Source organism: Pezoporus flaviventris, unplaced genomic scaffold (assembly GCF_033815535.1).
Source record: "Pezoporus flaviventris isolate CSIRO_AGI_PZ_B2104156 unplaced genomic scaffold, CSIRO_AGI_Pfla_v1 ptg000001l, whole genome shotgun sequence".
NCBI lineage: Eukaryota > Metazoa > Chordata > Aves > Psittaciformes > Psittacidae > Pezoporus > Pezoporus flaviventris.
The window spans coordinates 62,899,163-62,917,340 of record NW_026892549.1 but is presented as its reverse complement, the minus strand read 5'-3'; the positions used below and the strand labels follow the sequence as shown (position 1 = coordinate 62,917,340).

The following is an 18,178-nucleotide window of genomic DNA, read 5'->3' as shown; positions in this document are numbered from 1 at the left end:
GTGCATTAGCAAAGATGTTTGGCTGAAGTACAGAACGGACATTAACACGCTGCAGCGTGGAGCCTGCTAATCTTGATGACAGTTCAGTTACTACAGGATTCATTGCGCCTAACTTAATGTGTTAATTTAATGCACGTAAATAAGCAAAGAAAATCATCAAGCCAGTATATGTACATATGCAGTTTTTAAGGAAGCTTTAAGAGTGCTTTATACCAATAGATGTGTACTTTTTTAGATGAGACAAAGACAATGTAGTGCTGAGGGGGGAAATGGAAAACACCGTACACATAGCATACTCCCCAAGCAACCCAAAAAACAACCCATGGGTAGAAAGATTGGACAAATTTGATAGTTCAAGTATATTTAAATTGCAAACAACTTTGCAACCCCAAAGCTGAAGAAGCAGCCGTGTATGCCCCTTTCCCTGGTCTCTGCATTGTGGTGAAGTATTTTAGAGGGTTTATGTCATTTAACAAAGTGTTCAGTTAACCTGTTCTGTTGGGACAGAGTTTGGTTCCTTTCTTGTCTTGAGGTGATATGGACCTCATCTGGGTTTGGAACTCCCAACCACTTCATCACTGTAGTGGTGACTAAAATTTCCCCCAGAGCATGAAAAATCCTTTTTTGGTAGGAGAAATCCTTGCTCAACCTTGAATCCTTGTTCAGTCCAAAGTGGGAGACCCCTGGAACTGCCTTTGCTGCCTGGAGTGTTCAGTAACCCAGAGAGAAGAGGAATACCAGTATCTATACTACACATGAAGCTTTTGCAGTTGTTTGAGGAATCTTGCACAAAATCCACCCCTACAACTGTTACTATTTTCTAGATTTTATCTACTCCTACTGTTGAAATGATTCCCTGTTGGGATATGAATTTGGGTGGACAAATGTACAAGTGAAATGTGTATTAAATGATCTACAATATTAAAGTGTTTTTTCTCCCAACAGGCAACAGTTAATCTGTTCCAGCTGCAGCATGCTCAGGTTGTATCTCTTCCAGTTAACTGCCAGTCCCTCTGTGAAAGTGCCAAACTCTATGACCCTGGTCAGCAGTATTCGGAGTATGTGAAGAGTTTGCCAAAGGAAGGTATTCCTATTGAACGAGGCTCTTTTGAAACCCAGAGTTCCCAGGTTGATGGGTAAGTCCCAAACTACAAGTGGTATTTGCTTGGGTTAGAATTAAATGCTAAGCACGTGTGTGCAACAGTTGGTTTTGGAGGAACTAAATGAACCCTGGTGTTCTACCGTGCTTTACCATTCTTTACTCCTTTGACTTATCTTTTGGCAGATTATATATATTTTATATATTTATATATATATATGTATAAAAAAATCATATATAATGGTGGCATAAAACCTGACTTCACATTCCAAAGTAGAATGTCATTTTGTGTAATAAGACTTCCTAAGACATTGGCAATTGTGCAAGAATTGACTTATTGTAATATAGATACTGGTTAATATGAAAAATGTACATTTTAGTGTGGTGTGGCAGGAGGATTTGATAATCACTTTAAGAAGCCTGAGGAGGTAGTTTCCCTATGCTGCAGCCCTTACTGTTACATACCTTCTTTCACATTGTTTACATTTGGCAACTTCTTGGCAGGAAGTGGTGCTTGATTTTTGTCTCATGCTATGTGACTAAAAAAAAGCTCCAAGTCCACATGTCCCTGTGTTAGAGATTGCTTTTTTTCCAGCCTGTGTGAAATGGGACTTTTAATGTTAACCCATTAAAGATCCAGCTAATGTGGAAGTAAAGACTACAAGACAAAATGGACAACCCCTCTGTGTCAGGGGTGTGCCAAATGCTTTTGCACCTTTAACTTGTTGTAAAACAGTCTTCTTGGCACTAAAGCACCAGAATATCCATTCCAATCTTCGTGTTTCACAGTTGTACAGGAAAGTGTCGTCATCGTCTTTCAAAAGGAAGCTAAATACAAAAAAACTTAAGCTTGAGTCAGACTTCTACCAACAAAAGCCAGGAAATTCAAAGTTAAAGCTGAGATTCTTGGTTCTTGTCTGTAAATTTCCTGCCTTTTAAGACTGATTTAGGTTATACTCATGAACTCTGACTGAGGGGGATTTAACTGTGCAGCTCCCTGAGGAGAAACTGATGAGCATGAAATTTCAAACTCTTTGTGTGCTCTCCCAGCTATTTACTGCTAAGGATTTATAGGAGTGTGATTTTTCTCCTCTCTCCTGCCTTTTGTTTTCCTTGATGTGGCCTTATGATTCTTCATGGACTTGAAGTGATCACTGTTATTGCTTAGGCCTGCATTGATTTAAGAGACAGTAGCTTGGACAAATGCAAACTTGAATGTTTTTAAGTCTTTCTTTTGTTCAGCTGGTTAGGGTAGAACTGGTTAAAGAACAGCTTCCTAACTGCTGCATTTGGCTAGCAGACTCTTTTGTCCGCAGGGTGCTTCAGCATTTTACATTACTTACCATTAACGCTTTTTGTCCCTATCTTGACAGCAGATTTTATAAGCTCTCTGCCAGCTTCAACACATTTTCCATACTTCATAAAGCACAGCATTTTAACCCCAGTATGTTTATAGGCGAATGGTCCTCATGGCTGCCCAGAGAAACTTCTGGAGGGAATAGGAGCAGAATGCAATAGCCTCTGAATTATTCTGATATTTAGATGTACAGATTTGCTTGGTTTTGTCTTTTTCAAGTCCAGTTTGTGGTTTTTTTTTGAGTTACATCCATGTATGTTCACAAGCAGTAATTAAATGAAGTCTTTTTAGCGCCCAGGGGTGAAAAACAAAGTACATTGCTTCTCATTTAATTATATCTTACTCTTCAAAATTATTCTTTTTCTTTCTGAAGGGTTTTTAATAAGCAATCAAGCAACAGTGTCCATACGTCCCATGGTAACTTATCTCAGTGTTCAGGAGACTTTCCTGCTCAGACATTAGATGATGTGGGAAGCCCTGTTTATCATCCTTCACAAAAGATTGGAGAGAAGAGATCTTCCAGCAGCACAGATATGCAAGGTAGTTCTGTATTTCATCTGGAGTTCAGTCTTTAAACAGAAAATACTAGTCTTGTGTATTTGGTGTCTCACTGTCAGAAGTGAAGCACTGAGAAGCGGGTAAAAAAGGTATTTTAAAGTTCGAAGCCTATAAAAGCAGTTCTGTATTTGAGTGTAAGGACAAATGGAATACTGCCTGTATGTCTAGATTCTTTGACAAGAAAGGTGAGATGCAATTCAAACAGCAAGTACTGTCAAGCTCAATGTACTAAATCACTTTGATTAACTTTAGCAATTCAGAATCCATAGGGGGTTGTTTGAAGTACTGTGATTTCAGGTCTTACAGAAGCCCAAGTGTCAAATTTCTGAATTAATTTTCTTGCATCCTGAGGCTTTAGAGTAAATATCCTGTAGTTTGTTTTCTGTCACTCTATTGGTCGTTCGTGTAACTTTTGCAGCATTTTCCTATTTTCAATATAATCATAGTCTTTAAATAAAAAATTATGTAATTTTGTCCTTGACACTTGGAATTTGTGCATTTTCTTTTCAAAAGCAATACGAGGACCACCACCATTCAGATCGTGGTCGGTTGGCAACCAGAGTGGAGGAATGTGCAGTGACTCTGAAAGTGCAGGGGGAAGCAGTGAGTCACGATCCATGGATTCTCCATCTGCTAGCCCAGGTACAGCTATACTCACTGCTGCCCTCATTTGAAGTCTTTTCTTTGGGTTGTTTGACATTAATGAAGACAGTGCTAGCTTAGCAAGTGTTGGATAGAGCCTGTAATGAAAGTTGGAACTGATACTTACAGCTTCCCGAATATGTTTTTCATCTGCTAGGGGATTTTAAAAGACGACTTCCCCGAACACCTTCCACTGGTACTATGTCATCTGCAGATGATCTTGATGAAAGAGAGCCGCCATCTCCTTCAGACTGTGGTAATGTTGTTTCCATACCTGAAGTCCCTAGAAGATGCTTTTAGTTGTAGAGTGTGGCTTTTCTTTTTAATGTGCTTGAGAGAAAAGTCCATTAACAAGGCTCTGATTGCCAACTTTTCAATACAGTGTGCAGCCAGTTGAGGTTGAGAGCTGAAGAATAATGTTCAGGTCATCTTAATGAAGTGGTGCAGAATTGTCTTTGTACATTTAGATTGACTATATGAGTAGCCTTTGAACATTTTTAGTGTCTTCACCCTCCTGAGGTAAACATAAATGATCCACTCACCATTCCCTCCAGACATTTGTATTTAAAATCAGCCACATGGCACTGCATTATGTAAGATCCCTTCTAAACAGATACAGAGATATGGTAACTGGCAAACTGGAAAAAAGGAGATCCAAATGTTTAGGGTAATAACTTGGATTTTACCCTTTTCCACTTAGATAAGCAAGTTTGGTAATGTCTGTCCCAGATTGACCAGACCATTTCGAATTTTCACATGAATTTTGCCTATACAAAGACAATGTTGCCACAGGTACTAAAACCTGAATAACTGGATTATCAGCAATAGTTCTACGGGATGTCTGCAGTACTTATAAATAGCTCTGGAATGTTCGTGGCACTTGCTCAGTAAAGCCTTCAGGAAATTCTTTGGTTAGTCCTTATTTCCTAAATGTATACTTTGCCTTCTAGGAATCAGCCTGTGGTTAACAGTGCTAATTTAGATCCAGGTTTAAGACATGGCAACGTGTAATGAATGTAAAATTCCACTTGGAGTGGAATTGTTTAATCGATACTTGAGTTTTTCAGAAGCTTTCTGGGCAATTAACTGTATGTGTTAAGTTTTTATCTGTAAAACAAAGGATTTTGGTTCACGGAGTTGCCTTTTAAGTAAACTGCTTGAAAAAAATGGGTCACAAAAAGCATCAGTTGCTGTTTTCAATGTTCTCTAGATTTCTGTTTTGGAATTCTCTAGAAAATATTTTGATGTTAAGTACTTCAGAAACACTACAGGCCAGCACTAACATCATCTTTCACCCTCTAGTCCAGGGCTTTGAAATACACAGGATGAAACTTTCATTAATAGCTGCCCGAGCAGCAGAGCAGTTGGAATTAAATGTCCTAATATTTAGTTGCCATTAACACAGGAGAAGGTTGAAATACCTAACGATAAGAACTTCCTGTTTGATTCCACTTTAATGTAAGATGATCTGACAGTTAATGTGTCTGTGATGTAAACTCTAACATTGTTTTGCTTCCTTGTGATTGAAATGTTTCTGATAACTTTGATAGTTGCTGTTATTTAGAATTCTGTCTAAAAATCAGAATTAAATATGTTATCTCAGTAGTAGATATTAGAATGACTGTAACAGAGAAATTCTCTCCAGGTTTAAATGATATGACATCTGAAACTGCAAATTCCCCAGGACCTTTTAGAAATGCCAATATGTCCAAAGCAGCACAAACACACAAACTCCGGAAGCTGAGAGCTCCATCTAAATGCAGAGAATGTGACAGCTTAGTGGTATTTCATGGAGCTGAATGTGAGGAGGTAAGTTGGAAAGCTTGGGATTTATGTAAAGTCAGGAGGTTTGGAAACTTGCATTAGTTTTCCATATAAAATAAGTACAGTAACTGTGGCTCATAGAATCATCGTGAACTGTGAGTGAAAGCACCACAGATTAATAAATCTTTGCTCACATATGGGGTGACAGAGAAATTTCTTACGGTGTTAGATTGCATCAGACCATGTGCTTTTTTTTCCTCCCTTGTAGTGCTCACTCGCATGCCATAAAAAGTGTTTAGAGACTTTAGCTATTCAATGTGGGCACAAAAAACTTCATGGAAGGCTTCACTTGTTTGGAGTGGAATTTGCCCAAGCTGCTAAAAACATTCCTGATGGCATTCCTTTCATCATCAAAAAGTGTACCTCAGAAATTGAAAGCAGAGCTCTGAATGTCAAGGTATGCTCAAGTTTGGTTATGGAATTTCAGTACCAACAATCTTTAAAATGGAAATCTCTTAAGATATTAATGCTGTATTGTTTGTATCATCAGTATTTTACACTGGCCTTTCAAATTAAAACAGAGTTGTGCTGGTCTCTTAATTTCAGGGCATTTATCGTGTGAATGGAGCCAAATCAAGAGTTGAAAAGCTTTGTCAAGCTTTTGAAAATGGCAAGGATTTGGTCGAACTCTCAGAACTCTACGCACATGATATCAGCAATGTTCTCAAGCTGTATCTTCGCCAGGTATGCACCTGAGAGGTCAGATGGAAATCCAAAGTTGTGTAGCACATCAGTACAAGGCGGGGGCGGGGGGGGGGAACAGCCTTTCTAGTAGTCCTGCAGCAGAAGTTTGAGTGTTTTGTACATTTGCAGTAGGCTGCTTTATTTTCCCATGGAGCCTGTGACAGAGGCAAGGAAAGCTGCTTGTATTACAATTCCACATGGGGATAATGTCTCTTGAAGTACTAGTACTATATGCAGAACATGCATTTGATTATACACTGTAGTGAAGCTTTGATTTCTAAAATGTTCCTAGTTACTGAATTAGCCTGTCTTACATGAAGCTTAAAACATTCCCATATTCCCATCACGCAGATGATGCTAATATATTCCTGTTTATATATACTACCAGATTTCATTAGGCAATCATAATGGTCATGATTCTGTGTTCATTAAGGAGGGGTTATCCGTCTTTTTCTTTCAAAATCGAGCTTCAAAGCTTTGTGATGGAGTTTTCTAGAACAGTTTTAGTCCGTATCTGAAAGAATGAAGCTGTGATATTGCCCAGTGAAGTTCCTGAGTCTTTGTGAAAACTTGTTAACCCTGAAAGGACTAATCCTTAGCTGCATGGTCCTGTCCTCTTCTTTACACTGCCTGGCAGAGATGAACATCCCAGTCCTATGATCATCATCATTAAGTGCTTTTAAAAATTTGCAAAAGATGCACTCTGCCTACTTAAGTCAAAAGGTTGCATATTAGATGCATGAGACTGTGCTACCAGTCTGAGGCACTGGGCTGTATTTTAAATAGGGATCATAACTTAAGATTATTAGTATTCATTTTCATACTGAGAGAATACTTAACATTCATTTTAAATTGTGCTTTATGTGTCCTGAAATCCAATTTTGAATAATGGATTATGGACCAAATTTGATACCACATGTAATATGTTATCAAAGACTGAAAAAGGTATATAACTGCTCTATTATTGTATTTGTGCATATGCAGCGTAGCACTCTCCCTCACAGCAATCACTTCCCTGAAGTCTGTACCTGTACTGATAAATGCTCAGTCTTGAAGTCATTGCAGAAAAGAGCTAGCAAAAGCCATCTGAAGGAGATGTAGGGAGGAGTGGTTTTGTTGACTGGGATTGGATTTGACAAACTGTGGTTTGAGCTAATGGAGGATTAAACAATGTCATCATCTAAGAAAAGGTGCTAGACCAGACAAAGGTGAAGGAAAAAAGGAAGGAAACAAGTTACAGTTCAGACATGAGTATGCTTCTGAAATGTTCGTTCTTCAGCTTCCAGAACCCTTGATTTTGTTTCGGCTTTACAATGAGTTCATTGGACTTGCAAAAGAAAGCCAGAATGTAAATGAGGAACTGGATGCTAAACAAGCTAGCCCCAAATCAAAAAAAAGACAGTCCATCTGTATTGAGTTGAATAGGATCATCATTAAAATTAAAGATCTTCTGAAACAACTGCCTGTACCAAACTATAACACTCTTCAGTACCTTATTGGACATCTTCACAGGTGAGAGAAGACTTTAAATGAAAACTGATATTGAAAAATAAACTGTTCTGTGCTGTGTACTAGGAAACTCTTGTATTCTTTTGATGGCTGTAAAGGAAGTAGCCATGTACGCCCTAGAAGATGTTGTTCTGTTGCTGTTTTGTTTTCCAATGTAATGAATGCTCAGATGAAAGAATAATATAAAATTGAAAGAAAGGAGGGAAAGAGCTGAGCTCCATTATTCTTGATTCTCTGCTAGCACTGGAGTCAGCAATTAGTACCTAGTAGCAGCTACAGGGACCTAGGTATGATTTCAATCAGGATATGACCCAGGTGGGGCAGTGATTTGGTGTTTATTAACAGAAAATTAGAATTTGTATCATGTCTGTTAACCACCATTCTGCAGTTACATTTCACTTCACACGATGATGTGTGATGGGAATGTACCAAGTTGGTGACTGCCAATAAAAATAGGTAATATTGGGCTACAGCTGTGTTATTGCTTAGGACAAAAGAGATATTCTTTTCCCCAACTACAGCAATGCCAAATAGCCACAAATAACATTAACCAAATGGGCCAGAAAACACCCATTTAGCACCAATGGAAAACATTTAATCTAAGCTGCTGTTAAATGTAGTCTTCAATGATTCTACCTGCCTACCCAATCCACCTTCAGTATTTGTCTTCCATTCTCTTATGTCTAAAGATAATATTTTAATACCCAAAATATTTCTGTAGTAGTAAAACTCTAACTCTTGGGGTTTTGGTGGGGTTATTTTCCCTCTTTGTGCAGGGTTACAGAACAGTGTGATGAAAATAAAATGTCAGCCAGCAACCTTGGCATAATATTTGGCCCAACTCTGATCAGGCCACGTCAAACGGATGCTACAGTTTCTTTGTCATCACTCGTGGATTACCCTTATCAAGCCCGGGTAGTGGAGCTGCTCATAACATACTATGAAAAGATATTTGACGTTTCATTGAAACCACTTCTGAACATATCTCAGCTTGAAGAAATTGGCCTTATGGAAAGAGTTGCTTTATCAGCAGAAGAGAGGGAGCCACAGCAGCAGACGAAGTCGTTTGTTGCTGTAAAGGAAGTGAGTGATGTTTCTTGTGCTGCTGCTATGTCACTTGCGCCATCTTAACTTCTATGACAAATGCTGCAGCATTTCAGAGCCTGTTTCTATTAAATCTATGTGGTTTTGTTTTTTTTTGTTAAGGAGTGCCTTTCCTCCTCATTTACTTCTGCTCTGACTTTTGTTAACAGCGTATTCTGATCACTCCAAGTGAAAGCAGAGCTTCAGAAACAGCTGCATTGTTTTTGGAATCAAACAATAGCAAGAATACGAAAGAACAAGTAGATACATCTGTAACTGGTTAGTGTGCTTTTATTTAATCTTGGGGTGGGTGAATAGGCAGCCATTGATGCATTAGATGATAGTACATGCAGCTCTTCAATTTCGACAGAAGCAAGTGATAAAATGTGCTTTATCACTGCTTGATATACTGTTTACCTTCTGTAAGAGCAACAGACTTAAAGCTTTCTAAAGGCTTTTAAGAAACCTGTGTTTATAGAATCAGAGCTTGAAGTATTTGGTAAGAGTTAGTTTCTCCCTTTAACAAAATAAAAAGGAAATCATGCAGTGACTGTGGATTTCTGAAATCCACTAAGATTCTGCAAACCAATATCCAGCCGTCAACATGTTTTGACTGTTGTTTTCCCTCAGAACATGTATCATTGCCACTCACAAGAATTAAACTAGAAGGCGCTGGGAATAATTTTCTGACAGAATCATCAGCTGCCAGCATTCTAGATGTTAACATTTCTGCTCAAGAAAAGCCAAGTTTGGTAACCTAACCAGTCTTCTATAAGATATTTTCCTGTTTATTTGCTACAGTGGCTTGTTTTAATGTAGGTATGATTTCATCCACTTTATTTAGGAGTAACTATACATGATCCCTTTTAATTATACTGACTTTCAGCTGGTGCTACCAGTTCAGTCATGAATAGCTCAACTTTCCAAAACATTAAACCTGAAAATCCTCAGGGATGGGAAAGCATCAGTCAAAAGAGTGTAGTGTCTTTTTGCGTGTTTTCTCCTTTGTCTTCCTTGTACATCTGTACAGTATGTTTTACTGCTGCTGAAATGCTGACATTTGGTTAGATACTCCTAGTATATATATGAGGTATACCTGAAAACCAGCTGTTGAGGGATCATTAGTAAAGTTCATAGTCTGTTGGCAAGTCTTGCTGACTGTTCTTTGTGATGCAAAGATCTAGTCACATCTATTTGTGTGTTTCTAGGTGATGCTGTGAGTCCAGCTTCAGAGAGAGACGGTGATTCATTTGTTCCTCTAGGTGAGGACAGCTCTAAAGCTAACTTACTTCCTGGAAAACCTACCCGTCAGATTACCAAAGTTCCATTGCGGGTTTCAAGGACAAAGCCAGCTACTCGGCCTCTGAGCCTACCTGTAGACCGAATACTTCCTCCTTGTGTTTTGAATGAGAGAAATTCACAAAATGCAGGAGCAGTAAGTCCAGACAAGCTTGGCAGGAGCCCAACTATTGAAGAAGTTTCAGAGGTGAAGGCACTCCCTGCTGCTAATACCTGCTGCAGGCTTCCTTGTTATGACACTCAGATGCTGCGCAAAACTTGGGACAAGCAATATAAACAGTATGATATCACAGCAAGGACAGCAATGATTGTGACTAATGTGCCCCAGGAGAACCGAGCACTTGAGAGAGGAACTGCAGGTGCTTTGTCTTCATCATGCACCACCGATAACAATTCAGCCAATGCCATTCTTCTTAGTAAGCCATATTCTGTTTCAGCTGGGTCAGGAAGGACAGCAACAGAAGGAAATAGTGCTGATGCCAATCCTCTTACTACCTTCAGGGCACCAAGAACATTGCAGCCACCCCCAGGCACATTTTATAAACCACCCTCTAACAAATCAAAACAAAATGGAGAGGGTCCTTTTGCTAAAGCTTGTGCACTAGCCAGTGCTAGCTCTGTGCTTCACCAGGATAATACTGTGAAACTGGCTAGGAGCTATGCACTTCCATCAGGTGATCCTGAACAAACCACAAATAAACAAGGAACTAACTCAGAGGATACTCACCCCACAGATCTGAAGCCTACTTACCAGAGACTAAGACCAAAAAGGATCCAAGAACTGGAACACAGGGAAGCTCATTTTGTATAGGGTGCAAATTCTTGTTGGACTGGACGCAATTTGGTGTTGCCAGTGGAGGCTTCCCTATGCCCCTTTATCCTTTATCTTCCCTTGAGAATCCCACTTTTGTGCCATATTGGAGTTATTTTTATATATGCAGCATTTTTAAGGGGGGGGGGGGGAGGGCTGGGGAATTGTGAAGGAGGCAAGTCAAACTTTGTAATTCACTAGCTTTTCATACAGTTTAATGCATTCCCAGTCTTAAATACAGAGAATGGGCTCACTGAATAAGACATTGAGCTTCATTTTTTTTTCATGAGCCATTTTTCATAATAGATGTTATAATAAAAATGGAAGGTTTAATGTTCATTGTCTAAGCATAAACCAAAGCTTGTGCTTTGCTCTGTAAAAGCATTTGTTCAGTTTTCTAATCTGTGCAATTAAAGCTTTGCTCCTGAACACTTATGTACTGGCCAGCATGGCCCATAATGATGTATCATATGTGTATATTTTAGGCAGACATAGTTATCTGTTGCCAGTTTTCTATGTTGTCACTTTAATATTTGGGGTTTTTTTTTGTACAGAAGGATGCACTTACTGAGCTTTACTAGTCAGAAGCAGCAATCAATCCACATTCTTGTATAGCTTAGCAAGTGGGGCGGATATGCACAGCCTGTTTCATTTGGATGCCCTTCTGGAGAAACTAGCAGTTGCAGTGGTGCTGTTTCTTTCCCAGGTGAATGAAAAGTCAGTGATATGCTTGCTATAGATCAGTTTCACTACTTACTGTGTAACTGAAATGAAGAGCATTGTTTCCAAGTTTCAGTGAAAGAGCTGGAAATAACCAAAAATCTGCATTAGTAGGTGCATCTAACGGTTTTCACTTTGTATTAAATGGTTTTTATGTGTACACTGTTATATTTGCTTTAAAATATATTAACTTGTTAACATTTCAGTGACTCTATGGTTTCTATATCTGGATTTCTTCTAACTTATTAAAATACAGACATGTGGCCTTTGCAATAGTATAGTTCTCTGCTGCATCTGTCTTCCAGGGATGGGGGTGGCATGCTTTTCTTAATGAGATTGCAATTAGCTTAACCCTTGCTTACGTACTATAGAGTACAGATATTTTAGCATGGTACTTTCTACTGATACAGGAACCAAGAAGCTCAGAGGACAGGAAAAGCAAACCATCAGTTTTCTGGTTTTACAACAGAAATATACTGGACTTTGCTACTCCATTCCCTTTGCCCTTCTTCCCAAAATACCCCAGATAAAATCCCACACTGCATTCTGTAGATGTAATCTGACTTTAGTTTCCACAACAAAAGATGATACACTCAGAGCTGAACTTCTGGTTCCTTGTCACACTTCCATAAAAACATGACTTGCACTCTTGGCAAAGGCCATGCTAGGAGCAATTTCTTTGCCTTGTACTACAGAAAAGCCAAAGATGCCAGATGCTGCTGCCTGCCCGGACTGGTATTGCAAGTTGCACAGTGAGAGGAAGCATAAAGGCTTCTTGATGTAGATGGGTGTTTGTTCCACTCTGAAAATGGGGAGAGGAGGGAACACCACAAAACTGGTTAAAAAGCTGAAATAGTATTACTGAAACATTACAGGCATTGTAGCAGAACCTCATAGCATAGCTGCGAAAGGATGATGCTGGTCAGTACAGATGAGGGCCACAAGATGGCAAATTAATTTGTGGACTACCATTAACTATATTCTCTCACTTAGTTTTTAAGTGTTTTGGTGTATGTCTAATACTGAGCATACAATCCCACACCTTGAAGCTCATCCAGTTCCAATCCATGCCACGGGCAGGGACACCTTCCACTAGAGCAGGTTGCTCCAAGCCTGTGTCCACCCTGGCCTTGAGCACTGCCAGGGATGGGGCAGCCACAGCTTCTCTGGGCACCCTGTGCCAGCGCCTCAGTACCCTCACAGGGAAGAACTTCTGCCTAAGAGCTCATCTCAGTCTCCCCTCTGGCAGGTTAAAGCCATTCCCCTTGTCCTATCACTACATGTCCTAGTAAAAAGCCCTTCTCCAGTATTCTCTTTCGGCTAGGCACAAGCCATCCCTTTGTTTTCCTCTGCCTGTTTATTTTTTTGGACTGGTTATTTTACTCATTTCTCTCCTTTCCAGTGGACTCTTGATGCTGTAAGGCTGTGTCAGAATCACATTTTCAGTGAGCTTCATTCTTTTCTGCCCTGTCGTGGGTGAATATGCTAATGTCTCATGAAACTGTAATAAAACCAGTTTCTCTAGTTCGATGAGAGTATCCAGTACTCCCCAAGGCAGGGTAATCGGATAGAGAATTATAAACAGGAATAATGTTCCTTAACCAAGTCATAATACCCATCACTACTTCTTGTTACCACATTGTTTCCATGTCTTGCTGGCATGAAAGGTTTTGGATGGTTCAAATGTGCTTGGGGTCTTTGTTCAGTGCTTTCCTAGAGTCAGGCTGCTCTCAGCAGGGGAGCCTCATAAAACCACGTTATTTTATGAACAAATCATCGCTTTCTAAAGGTCAGTTATACCTGTCCCTACTTTGTGATGTGTTTTGACTCTTTTTGTATGCACTACGAGTGGAGTGCTTATTTTGACAGCTTTTGAAGCCTATTTAGGAGTTGTGACTCTGCTTACCCAGCGGCAGGCGCTGTGGCGGGGGCTTCAAGCTAGAGCGGGGCAGCGTCGCCTGGGGACTGTGAGGCTTAATCATACAATCAATCAGGTTGGAAAAGACCTTTAAGATCATCAAGTCCAAAGGGCCGGTGTGTGACTTTTTAATATGTAAACGTTCGTAAGCGTTTTGCACCTTGGTGCCGAGGCGGCGTTTCGTTCAGGCCGGAGTGCTGAGGCCTTTCCTCCGTGTGAGGAGCGGGCCCCGAGCTGTGAGGGGCTGTGGCGGGACGTGACAGGCTGCACCCGCGGAGCCTGTTCCGCCTGGAAAAGGCTGGTTTTCTTTTTGACTGGAAATGCTCCTAATGGCCCCTATTGTTTGTTTCGGTTCTGATGCAGATTTCCCTAGGGCTTATGCTTGGAATTGCTTCGATGATTGCAGTGACCCATCTGCCTGCCCCAGGTGACCAGTGCTGGAAGTGGCGGCACCCTGCCAGGCGTTCCCTCAGGGGAGCAAAACCTTTCTGTGTCAGATTTGCTTGGTAATGGCGTTTTCCGAAGTTGTAACCCACTGCCTCATCCCTCTTAAAGCTTTGGCAGCGTACTGACTTTCATAGATTGCTGACCTAATTAGTCATGGCAGCTGTTTGTTTAGCAGGCCCCTGATGCTACCAGCACTGCCCTTCTGAGGCTATCTTTTCAAATACGTGGTTTGTTTAGATCTGAGGAAATACCTTCAGAAGCATCAGCCTTCTGGTACAGACTTTGTTGTCTTTGTGCTGGTCATATTGGATGTTTGGGAGGATTTTTACTCAGGAGTGCTTAAAACTTGCAGGTCGAGCTGTGCTGTATCAGGCAGGGGATTAAAACAATCTCCTTACAACTGAGCAGTGTTACTCTGCAAGCGCTAACTGAATCTAAGATATGTGTTTCTTTGCGGCCAAGCTGAACATTCCTTCAGAAAGCTTTCACATAGCACAGCAGTGCTCATACATGAGGTAAGCTTTTACAGTAAGTTTTCCATGTTTTTATTGCTTCGGTTTAAGGAGTCCTAGTTGTGCTTGCAAATCCATGAATTCTTTAGCTTCTGTAGCGTAGCAGTGCCCTGAGTTAATCTGAAAGCTGACATGAAATGCTCTCTGACGGCAGCTAGTGTGTGTGTGCTAACATTGGTAACTTAATTCAGAGCATGTTTGTGCTTTTTAAGTGACTCATATACACGGTGCTGTAGCTCACAGTAGTGATCTCTTTTGGGAAGAGACCAAACTGGAACCTGTGCTTCAGCAGTGTGCCAGGTGTGCTGCAACTGCTAATGTGTGTTCAGCCCTCAGGACCAGGCTGGAGCTCATCTGAAACAACTCCCAGACATGCAGTGTGTGGGACTGGGTCCTCAGCACTCACTGTTTCCCTATAAATCTGGTCTTACTGGGCAATAAATCTGGTCTTACTGTACACTTGTCAATGTACACATAGACTGAACATGTTGGGAAAATGGGACAAACTGTTTCAACTTTCTGTTGGTATAGTTTGGGGAGGATGTCTGGTATTAACAGGCAGTGATGTTTTATATAAATAAGTCAATGTGGAAATAAATTTCACAGAAGGATGCTTTGCAGACACGCCTTTCCAAATAAAATGTTCTATCTGCATGCCCATTTATCTCCACAGGGAGAACGGAGTTCTGTTTCTAGTTCAGAGATTCATGGGATCCTTGGAAAGTGTTTTCACTCATGAGTAGTATAAAAAGCCATCTTAAATCTTCCAAAATGTGAAACGTTTGAGGAAAATCCTCACTCCACAGCTCTTAAAGCTTTCAGATGACAGGAGAGTGTTTATGTGAAGTAAACTGGATTACACCAGAAGCAGTAAATGTGCCTTCTGAGTTTGCACTTGCTGTGCTTTGTGCTTATTTAGCCACAGATCTGGGTGATTAGCCTACCACTGGGTTTGCACCAGGATCTGTGAGCAGGCTGTGTTTAAGATGCCACATTTGCCTGTATCCACATTTGCCTGTATTTAATGTGCGGAGGAGTCTGATTCTTAGACGTACGCATTTCAAACAGGTTTCACTGGGTCCTTATTCTGATTTCTTGTCAGCACTCCCCTTGAAACATATCAGCAACCTTGTAAATAATAGAGCTTCTGCCAGTTTCTGTGCACTCATTTCTTTGCAGCTTCTTCTTTGCCACATAGTCAAAGTCAAGTAGTGCAACTCATATCCTCACTTTCCATCTCCTTTCTTTAAGTGTTTTACTAGCAGCTATATCCAAGAAGTATGGTTTGATCCCAGCTCACCGGAACTTCCCATTCTCATCCTTCAGGTCACTCCTTACCTCTTTCAAGGATGGACCTCTCTGGAACGCATTGGGGAACATTTAAAAACCTTGAGCTTGGGTTTTCCCCACTAGTTTAAGATACCTGGGTTCAAAACTTAGCTCAGAAAACCCCAGGCTTGTGCATGTGTAGGTTTCTCTACGCACACATGTGCACAGGGGTGTGTCTGTTTGTCTGTATACTTATATAGATATAGTTATTCACACACCCCCTTACAGTTTGCCTGGGAAAAATTGTGTTAACATCAATTGTGTTAACTTTCCAGTGAGGCTGTGTGTAGGGACATGCTCTACTACATGTATAAGAAAGAACACCTCGCCAGTTAAGTAATTGCCTGGATGCTGGAGAGCATTACTCCTGAAAATGCGAAGTGTTGGCCCATGAGTACCCCCAGTACACATGGGTGCATATTTTCAAAGCTATCTTTTCAGGTAATTTGTAAATTCTGTTAATTTTAGCAAATATTTACTTGCACTGTGAGAGAGTTTACTAGGGACATTTTCATAATTTGATGGCCAAGCAGCATTTTCCCCTCCCATGTGAAATGATAGGCTCCATATAAGCTTTCTCTGTTTACTTTTAAGGAGCTCAGGCTTCACAAAGCAAAAATGGGTCACAGCTGATGTAGCTGAACATAGAAAACAAATATACCCTACCCTCATCCAATTGTGCTGTGAAAAATCTGATTAGGAAAGATTAGTTTAATCCATTAGAGCTGTGTCCCTCTACATGGGGGCAGCAAAAAAAAAAAAAGGATCCTTTTTCTTAAAATAACTCAACTTAGAATCTTAGATTTAAAATGGTTGTTTTCTGAATAAAACTGTTAAAGTGTCTGCCTGCCTTGGGCATAGTTGAGGTACTTTACAGCCGAGCAGCAGCAGCACTATTTGCTTGGCTTTCCACTGCCATTAGACTGTACTACCCTCTGTGGCTTTATAAAGCCCCTTGTTTCTCTGTCATGATGGCAGCAGGGTCAGTCTCAGCTGTGATATGTCCAACAGAAAGTAGACCAAAGCCACTTGCGAAAGAGGAGGTTACTGTGTCATCCTTTGTGAAAGAAGTCAGGTTAGAGTCAGTGGTTTAGGTGGCAACTTGTGCAGAGGCTTCAAGGCCCTGAGGTGGTGCTGGGAAGGAAGCAGTGTGCAGAGTGCAGTGTAGTCTGGTGTAAACCTATTGTTAAATTCAGTGAAACAAAGGTTTATGGAGCATTCTCAAAGGGCTCCCCAAAGCCCTGTGAAGGGGAAAGAAACAGGCAAAATGGTGCTATATGTCCTTTTTAATGTATTTTTTTTAAACAACAAAGGTTGGATTGGTGCTCAGCTTCTACTTTAGCTGCAGTGAGGGAAGCTGTGGTAATGCTTGCACAGAGCCATTGCTCAGCATGAGCACTGATGGGAGGTTCTGCTGCATTGTTGCTGTCTCTCAACCCTTACAGATGAAATTGTTCACTTAGTGCTTTCTTGCTTCTGGATCAGACCATACTACTTGTAGGTAATTTGGGTTGGAAATGTGAAATGAGCTATTTAATACCAATATGTAACTTGCTTTAGTGAATATTAGTTGATGTAGAACAGAGTTTGTTGAAAAGCTGTCTGAATAAATCTCTGGAAGTCTGAGCCTGAACGTGCATAAGGTCATGTTGTACTTAGCTTAATATATTTCTGTGTGAGCTTGCAGCTTGCTGATATTTTGGAAGTTCTAGAAAATAAAAAAACAAAGATCAGATGAGAAGAATGAATTCTTTTCTTCTCCTGCAGTGGTGTTGCGAAACAGTTACTTTTGTGTCTCGCTGTCCCTGTTCTTAATGAGTAATGGTCCATGAAGAAACATACTGGATTACTTGTATTTATGCACATGCAGATGTTACAAGAAGAAACTTTCCTGGCCTTTCACAGGGTAGCTATAGCAATAGCAAGGACATTACTTTTGTTAGAATAATTTGTGAAAGTGAATGAGGTGAAAAAAAAAAAACATCTTCTCCAGTTCCTGCAGTTCTGATTTGTCTAGGAAGCTTAGAAAAAAAAAAAATCCTAGTCTCTAAAACATTGTCTTCAATAGAAAAAAAAACTTGTGCCACCTTTATGAAAAAAGTAGAGTTTAGAGAAAGCTTGAAAACCCTATGAACTCAGTTTTGAAGTAGTGGAAAGGGCTTCTGCCTTCTCTAAGGCCGTATCAGCACACATACATTCGAAAGAATCTGCTCAGAAAGTTACCCAGGCTGGTATTTGTTTGATTCTATTAAAGACTTGTAGAATTAATGAACACTGGACTGATGTTTAGTTGATGCTTTGAGGATGGCTATGATATGTTGGTACCCCTGGAGCTCAGGCTCCTCAGAAAAAGCAGGAATATAATTGTAATCATTGCAATGATTAA

General features: G+C 40.3%; 1 protein-coding gene across 6 annotated transcripts in view; it reads left to right on the top strand.

Annotated features, from left to right (window-relative positions):
• Positions 1 to 11,791, top strand: part of ARHGAP29 (Rho GTPase activating protein 29) — a 74,414-nt gene extending 62,623 nt beyond the window's left edge. For 3 of the 6 annotated variants that reach the window (XM_061462075.1, XM_061462093.1, XM_061462084.1), the window contains 12 exons: positions 946 to 1,136; positions 2,830 to 2,996; positions 3,528 to 3,656; positions 3,814 to 3,912; positions 5,302 to 5,465; positions 5,689 to 5,877; positions 6,027 to 6,164; positions 7,444 to 7,676; positions 8,450 to 8,756; positions 8,927 to 9,035; positions 9,387 to 9,503; positions 9,965 to 11,791. In XM_061462075.1, coding sequence (XP_061318059.1) covers positions 946 to 1,136; positions 2,830 to 2,996; positions 3,528 to 3,656; positions 3,814 to 3,912; positions 5,302 to 5,465; positions 5,689 to 5,877; positions 6,027 to 6,164; positions 7,444 to 7,676; positions 8,450 to 8,756; positions 8,927 to 9,035; positions 9,387 to 9,503; positions 9,965 to 10,866 — 2,745 coding nt within the window. In that variant the 3' untranslated portion in view covers positions 10,867 to 11,791. The remainder of the gene's footprint in view (positions 1 to 945; positions 1,137 to 2,829; positions 2,997 to 3,527; positions 3,657 to 3,813; positions 3,913 to 5,301; positions 5,466 to 5,688; positions 5,878 to 6,026; positions 6,165 to 7,443; positions 7,677 to 8,449; positions 8,757 to 8,926; positions 9,036 to 9,386; positions 9,504 to 9,964) is intronic. The other 3 variants (XM_061462099.1, XM_061462106.1, XM_061462115.1) reach the window with 3 other exon arrangements.
• The last annotated feature ends 6,387 nt before the right edge of the window (positions 11,792 to 18,178 follow it).